This window comes from Mustela nigripes, chromosome 2 (genome assembly GCF_022355385.1).
Source record: "Mustela nigripes isolate SB6536 chromosome 2, MUSNIG.SB6536, whole genome shotgun sequence".
NCBI lineage: Eukaryota > Metazoa > Chordata > Mammalia > Carnivora > Mustelidae > Mustela > Mustela nigripes.
The window spans coordinates 108572482-108581085 of NC_081558.1; the positions used below are offsets into that span (position 1 = coordinate 108572482).

At 39.8% G+C, this 8604-nt stretch overlaps 1 protein-coding gene across 1 annotated transcript in view; it reads right to left on the minus strand.

Moving 5' to 3' along the window:
• TPRG1 (tumor protein p63 regulated 1) overlaps positions 1 to 7879 on the minus strand; it is a 117433-nt gene extending 109554 nt beyond the window's left edge. Inside the window, exon 1 of the mRNA XM_059388027.1 lies at positions 7670 to 7879. Coding sequence (XP_059244010.1) covers positions 7670 to 7879 — 210 coding nt within the window. The remainder of the gene's footprint in view (positions 1 to 7669) is intronic.
• Positions 7880 to 8604: the final 725 nt, after the last annotated feature.

Below are 8604 nucleotides of genomic sequence, written 5' to 3' on the forward strand. Positions count from 1 at the left end.
GCACTGTTTCAGATGAAGTGGTAGGAATGGCACGGAGCTTTCCCAACTTAGCTCTGCCCCTCCCCATCCAACTCACTGGACAGAGCCCAAGGCATCAAGGAAATGTCCATTAAACAGAGTCAAGTGGCCTGGGCTCCTGCTCCAGATCTGTCGTAAATCAGTTCTGTGATCTGTAGCTAATGGTTTGAGCTTCCTTAGCCTACATTTCCTTATCTACAAAGACAAATGAGGAGACTGAACCAATGCTTCCCAAGCCAAGCTGATGATGGAAGCCTCCTGGAAGTCTTTAAGAAAATATGATCATAGCCCTGATACTGAGACATTCTGAGTTCCTCATTTTAACACATTTCCTGCTGAATGGAATAGTCAGCCAGTGGACTGAATGATTTCTGACTCCTTTGTCATCCTCAGCTGCTAATTTGTGGGTTGTCAGGGAGCTAACATGGCTGCCTATGTCTGCTGGAAACTATAAGTCATAAAATCAGTTAGTTCTGGAGGATTAATCAAGTAGGCCTTGAGCCCCCGCTGACAGAGAAGGTTGTCCCAACATCACTGTTCTACCCACTGGCAGGACCAAACTAGGCTGGAGAGAAATCCCCTATGATCCCACGACAATGCTCCCATCTCCCAACCTGAGCTCCCCGGGATGCAGCCTGACTGCACCAGACCAAATCATCCTTTCTTTGATGACTCATCAGGCTATTTTTCCTGTCTCTCCTCTTATATCCACATAATTTCTTCCTCTAGCTAACATAACTCAGTAGTGAAACTAATACTTTTCAGAAGAAGAAAAAAAAACTGCAAGTGAAATTGGAGAATAATGAAATAATCCTAAAATAAGCATTTTGTTGAATGCTTTTGCACCAGGCACTTTGCCAGAATATGTGAAGATGAATATAAAATTGTAGAATTTCTCAAAACCTTACTTGTCTTCCCTATGGAAAGCAATTGGCAAAATCTATCAAAATGATCTATCCTTTGATCTACACATTCCACTTCTGTGAAGTCATACTATGGCTGCTCTTGCATATGTGAAAAATGACAGATGTATAGACAGTGTTCTCCACAGATTTATTTGTGAATAGCAAAATTTTTGAAACAAGACAAATATCTATCTGTAGGGGACTTGTTAGATATAATAGGGGACACATCCATACAATGGAGCATGATGACTGTACAAAAACAATTAGAAAATCTGTGCTAATACGGAAAGATTTCAAAATGTATTACTAAGTGAATGAAAAAATGTTCAGAAGAAAGGGCAAATATGCCACATTTTTTATAAAAGAGAGGAGAACAGATAAGGATAAATATTTGCATGTGCTTATCTATGCTAAGGCAACTCTAGAAGAATACCTAGAAAATGTTAATTGTGGTCCCCATAAGGGGAGACACTTGATGGGGCAGTGGCTAGAGGTGATGTTCTACTGTACACCTTTTCAAAACCTAAACATTGGACATCACTGTGGTTTTTATGAAATGGCTGGGAAGTCTCTAGGGTTCTGTCAGTGAATGTCGTCACTGAGTGTGGTGTCATCACCTTTAGCAGAAACAGTCGTTGTGCCTTTATGGGACAGTTAATCACTGTATTTTAATATTTTACTCTCTTCTGTTTGCCATTGTTAGTTAACTGGAATAAATTAACTGCTGCCATTCGATGTAGAAAACGAGATAGTGTGTGAACACTCTGACTTGTGTCCAGGACAAGGTTTAGATCTCAAACTTTCTGCTCACCATGAGACCCATATTATGTCCTTATTATTCCAGATATCAGTTTACTCATTTGCTGGGTGGGTAAGATAATATTAACTGTAACAGAGCTGTTGGGAAATGCCAAAAACATATGGGAACATTGAATAATAAAACATTGTATTTTCATTCTTATTGTTAATATTAAATACAGGGAAAATAGTCGTACCAGGATTTGGGGGTCAAATGGTCACAGAAATGGAACAATTAGCTTGAAGACGCCATGCTGCCTAAGACTAATAGGAAAGTACAATGGAATAATAAGTACCCATCATTCAATATGTGTATATTTCTAATGTTAAATTTGAAGAAAAATTATGAGGGGGATCCTTATTTATAAGTTATTATATAGCTGAGTAGGCAATATCTGTTCTAAATAGTTCAGCGCTGAGTATCTTCAGTCAAAACAAACCTACTAAGGGAATTTCAAAGACGTGTGTTGGGGGGGGTTCCCTACCTTTCCTGAAGCTGGACTAGCCAGGGGCCAGTTGTCACACAAATAATACTCCCATCTGCTGGTAATAGTTTACCATGTACTAGATCCTTAGACCATAAGAGTAGAGGGCAGCATAGAAAGGAGTGCTCCCAGGGACTCACACACAATAAGATCTCTCTTGTGGATACCATCATGCCCAGATAGAAATCACTCCGTGGTAAACACATACGGGAAGAAAAACAGCTCTAAATTGGATGCAATTGGTAAAGTCCAGGGCAAATTTGTCTCTCTTTGAAAATAAAGGAAATGTTGCTTATTTTTTTATTGGTAAGTGCCTGCCCTCAGAAAGAAACACCACTTTTATTACAATCTTCAAGGGATTTCACTGTAAGGAGGGGAATCAAGAAACCTTTTGCCCAGTGAGATGTGTAATTTCTAGACCAGGAAGAAGCTCACACAGACAATAACAATACAACTAATATATTTAGTTGTTCCCAATGCAAGAGCAAGATACAGGGAACCCTATAGTAAGAGAAGAGGGGAAGGGAGAGAGTATGAAAGCCAAATTAGTGTCATGAAAGCAATGACATCTTGCTACACAATGGGAAGTCCCAAACCTGCTTATTAAAGTCTCGTTCCTCACAATAGAACACAGGCTATAAAAAGGCCATGGGGAACCATTAATTAAATATTAAAAGATCAAATAGTTTTAGTCCCATTAGTTTGTATGTAATTTACATTCTCAAGTATAAATTTAGAGATAATTCCCCATCCCTAATCGCTTTCAACTTTCTGATAAGGTATCTGCAAATATAGAGTCCTACAGGGAGTTTAAAAATATCTTTCCCCATGCGTATCAAGTATTGTTCCTTTCATAAGAAGTTGCTTTTGAATATCAGTCTCCACAACTAAAGGGATTATCATAATATACCTCGAGTTATTAGCCTTGAGTGGTACTTTTGTTCAGAAAAGGCACTAGGCCTTTTTTAGATATGTCTAGGCAATAAAATAGCAAATGAACAAAAACAGGAGAAAAAATTATTCAAGCAGAGTGACGGCAAGTGCTTCAGACATTCATTCCTACGAACTCTCATTCGTTGTCCAAGGTCAGAGGCTCTGGAGGGGTGGTAAAAAGTGTCAGGAGTCCTGGCTCTTAGTCTTGGCATGGCCCTTAACTGCTGATTGACTTTGGACAAGTCATGTCTTCTTTGTGTGTTTCAGGGGTTGGACTGGATATTCCTCTAAGGCTCCTTCTGGCTCTGAGCAAGAATGTCTCTATGTTGGAAGGGCACAGTTCAGGAAATAAATAATAGTCTGGAAGTCTGTGGATAGGAAACAATATCCCAGATACCCCATGAAAGACGCCATTCAATAACATTCCATGAGAGGTTTAAGGAACCAGATTGACTTCCTCTAACGCATTAGAGGTATGATCTAATGCATGAGGTTATGATGCTTAAAAAATGACTCTTGGGGACAGCTGCGAGGCTGGTTCAGTTGGCTATGTGTCCGACTCTTGATTTTGACTCAGGTCATGATCTCAGGGTCATGAGATAGAGCCTCTTGTTTGCCTTGGATTAATTTAAACTTCCAGACCAGTCACATCTTTGCATATGCAGTCTGACACTCATATAATTGACTTTATAATTGGCTTCTTTCTTATCATAACATTGGGTATCTGCTCTCAGTACCCAAGAAACTCAGTGACATTCTGCCACAGCAAGCCAAAGACTAACTCTCCTTTCTGGGTTAAAAGATATAAGTAGGAAGGGCCGCCTGGGTGGCTCAGTGGTTAAGCATCTGCCTTCGGCTCAGGTCATGATCCCAGGGTCCTGGGATCAAGCCCAGCATTGGGCTCTCTGCTTGGCAAAGAGCCTTCTTCTCCCTCTCCCTCTGTCTCCCAGCTTGTGTTCTCACTCTTTCTCTCTGTCAAACAAACAAATAAAATAAAATCTTAAGTATATATCCATATATATATATGGATATATATGGATATATATATATGTAGGAAACAACATGTCCATCAAAAGTTAAATAAATTAAATCATATCTCTATAGTGGAATGTTATTGAATGGTGAAAAGTGATTTTATGGAAGTTTAGCTATTGACATAGGAAATATTTTAATACAACCAATTGTACATGTGAGGAGGAAAGTAAGAGAGAATATACACCAAAACGTATAAGCACACACTCAATATACTTTGGTTAAAGTTGGACAGGAAGATTATAGTGACTTTTACTTTGCTTATTGACAATTTTCTTTTTTTTTTTTTTTTCAATAAACCACATTCTGTGAAATGGTCTTAAAACATGTAATAAAACAAAATACTTGATCAAGGAATTCCTCAACTCATTTACTTGCTGTTCTTCTGAATTTACAACCTATATGCTTTAAATTCTTGTACTGTAATAAACTTATTTCTTTTTAATTGCTTCATGGGATCACAGAACTATGAATTGGGAATCGGAAAACTTGGGTTCTAACCCTAGCTTTAGCACTTGTTACTAGCCTCTTGGGGAAGTTGGTGCTCACTAATGGTTATGACACTGGACAAGCATCCCTCTATAAGCCTTAATGTTGACTAGCTCATTGGTGCTCCAGGTCTGGTCTGTGGACAGATTGCATCTTATTGCCAGAAGATATGTATGAGGCTTTCCTCTAGGCCTATTGAGTCAGATGAGCATTATCACAAGATTTCCAGGTCATTTGTCTACATGATGAAGATGGAGAACCAGGGGACCAGATCATCTGTCGATCTTGTTTCAGCTCTAAGAAGTGATACTTTACGATGAATCTTTCATAGATCTGAATCATTCAGAGCCAGGGTCTTATTGAATTATTCCCTGAGAAGTGAATTGGTTTCCTTCACTCAAACCTCTTTACTACTATAAATGCTATACATCTACATTTGTGTCTCCCTCTGGAAGTCATTCCCTATGACCAAATACAGAAATGGGAATGTCAAATCAACAGGAAAGGAAAAAAGCATTCATTATAGCAATGAGATGCTGCTTATGAAATGTTAATAGACATGCCATGCATTATACTAAGAATATTTAGAACATTTAGTGCCACGCATTGTACTAAGAATATTTAAACCTCTGTATAAAACTGGTATTTTATCTACTCGTTGCAAATGAGAAAATTTATAGATAGATAAAGATACAGATAAAAAATATAAAAATACATATAAAGCACATTCATTACACTCACATGCTCACAGAATATTATATATATATATAAATACACACACACACACTGTTTCTTGGTCTGAAGGAGAGCAAATGCTGAGCGCCTTGAGCATGTAGCCCTCTCAGCCCCTAAAGAGTCCTCAAGTCTACTTTAAATTCATTAACAAGATTAGAAGCTTTCCCTCCCAACCTCTTGAGAATTTAGGGCTTGTTTCTGTATACCCAAGGAAGAAGATATTCTTCACATGGACTGGAGTCTGTCACTGGCTCCATTAGGAAAGGGCGGTAAATGCGATTGTATTCGATGGTGGGAAGACCACTGACTGGACTTACAGACAGGAGATACGGATTCTAGCTATAGGCATTCCACTAATATCGTGCGACCTGGCCAGGTCACTTCACTCCCCTGAAGCTGTAATATGTCCACAATGAAACCAGAATGATAAGCCCTCCTCGGCCTACCTTACAGTGTCACTCCAGGGGGCCTCACTGAATAAGTTACATAGAGCCACACAAATAGAAGCATCACTCAAACAAAGAAAACTCCATGGTGGCTTTACACTGTCGATGTAGCTAAGCTAGAACTGCATTTTCTAGAATTTCCTATTCTATCTGTTTCCCAGTTAGAGTTGGCCATGAGAGATATTAGTGTCAGGCCTGCAAGGCAGAAGGACACCTCGGTCATTTCCCTGCAGATAAGTGCAGGACAGCAGCCACTGTGGCAGCTCGTGTTCTCGGCCTCTTCACTTGACAGCATGGGGCAACTTCAGGCCCATCAGCAGAGGCAAAGATGATAGCTTTGCAGAGCCCCCCCCCACACACCCAGCCTTCATAACTGCACCCACTTCTGAGCATGATGCCTCTCTTATTCTGTACCACTCATGGTTGTTATCTCATCAAGCTGTGACTGATACATCATCATTACCAAAGATGAGATGACTTTAAGGGGGGGGGGGGCTTTGATTTCCTTCCCAGATGCATCTTACAACTTAATTTTGCTTATTCAATAAAGTTCACAGGATTTGGAAAACAAACCATATGCTCCGCATATGTCACCACACACACACACACATACACACACCCCACACACACTGAGTCAACTTAGTTCAACTTTTATCTTAACCAAAGATGTTCTAAAAACTACCAAATCAGGATTCGTTAAAGCTTTATATATTGTCACATCTTAGCCACAATTTATTCATAAGATTGAGTTGAAAAAAAAATTTTTTTTCAAAATGTGTCCCATGTATTGCTTCAAAAATGAGATGGTCTCTATTACCACACTGTGCAATTGCATTTATCCACCGACTGATTGTGGCCTGTGAGCCAGCAATTACTGTGTTAACAAGAACCCTGAAGGATTGGGAAAGAGCACTGATAAGTAGGAAGGAGAGTTTGAGAGAGAGAAAGTACTCAAACCCAGGAAGCACTCGCCATCACCACTTGATCTAAATGCTAGAGGTTCAAAATTTCTTTTTTTCTTTTTCTTTCTTTTTTTTTTTTTTTTTTTTAAGAGAAAGAGTGAGCAGGGAGGGGCAGAGGGAAAAGGAGAGAGAATCTCCAGTAGACTCAATGCCCAGGGCAGAGCCTGACATGGGGCCTGATCTCAAACCCCCCAGATCAGGACCTAAGCCAAAATCAAAAGTCAGATGCTCAACAGAATGAACCCCCCAGGCGCCCCATTCTTTTTTATATCTAGACATACAAACTCCATATCCATACTCATTCTTCCATTTGCTCTCTCAGCTCCAATGCTCAGGAGAAAGAGCTCAGGTTCAGACAGCAGGCAAGGGTTTGAGATTTCGAAGTGCTACTCCCACACTATAATCCCAGTATCCCAGTGTAGACCCTGAGGTTCAACCTATTCTCAGCAAGGCTTTCTACTCCATCACCCCGTCTTTTTCAAACATGCAGCAAATACCCACTCTGCGCACACAGATTTATATTCCAGCTGCTTGGATTTTCTCTCCATAGGTCATTAATCTATGGAGATCAAGGTTAACATGAGCACAGGACTGAGGAGCCAAGGATCCATGGAAACAAGATAACCAGCTTCTCCTCAACACTACATGATTATCAAAAATAGACAATTAACTTCTCTGAAGTTTAGCTCCTTCACCTATAAAATGCGACAAGGATAGCTAACTACTTCATGCTTATTATGACTGTTAGGTAACAAATGTGAAAATACTTGGTAAAACTTGCAGCATGTATAATGATATTAGAATATTCTAAAGAGTAGTCTTGTGTAGTATTTTAGAAGGTCAAACTGTAACCTCAAAAATTTTACCCGTGTAGCGAAGTACTTCCGTGAGACAAAAGGTCGGTGATAAGGATTGGGGTAGAGTGTTGATTCAGTCACACTTGGCTGCCTTGAAATCTGCCTTGGCTCCGGGTCCTTCTCCTCCATGGACAGCTGGTCAGTCTCAGAGGGTTGGTCATCTCCCTCTTGCTTCAGAGACACAGGGTGGAATCCCTCAAAACTCCTAATCGTTGACATTTCTTCTACCTAAAACAAGGGAAAAAACAATCTTCTCAGTAGAAAAAAAAAAAAAAAAGAGGGGAAAGAAGTCACCTCTGTCCTTTGCTCTGGCAAAAAGTAGGCAGTGTGCAAATGATGTTCCTGAAACTGACAAAAGCACCCACAGGTTAACTAAACAAAGGCACTAATGAATCAGTTCAATAACGCAGACACTACCACCCTGTTAGGCCATTTGGTGGGGGGGTGTAGGAGGGGTGGGAAGCAGAGACCCTCTAGACAGACAAAAGGTGGCTGTAAGTAGATCCTTCCCCCCCCCCCCCCGCCAGCCTTGAATCCCAGAGGACAGGAAGCGGAGTATGGAGATGGCAGTATGAAATAATTACCAAGCAATCGATCTTCAAGATTTCATAGAATTTTTGCTTAAAAAAAAACCATCAGCCTGACAACTTAAAATTTAACACTTAAAAGGAATGATAACGCACCTTTTCCTATGCTGCTTAGGTAGTAATAGGGCACAAAAGCACTTAGAACTGAGCATATTTTAACTCAAAAAACAACAATTCCAAAATTTTATCCTAAGGAAATAATGTAGACAAATGCCCAAAGACATCAATATAGAAGGTAGTTCATCACATGTGTCTAATAGTAGAAAAATACACAACTTTATGTCTAATAGCAAAACATTGTGTTTAACAGTCACATTAGATACTCATGCAATACTGTTTCTAATACCAAAAGAATAT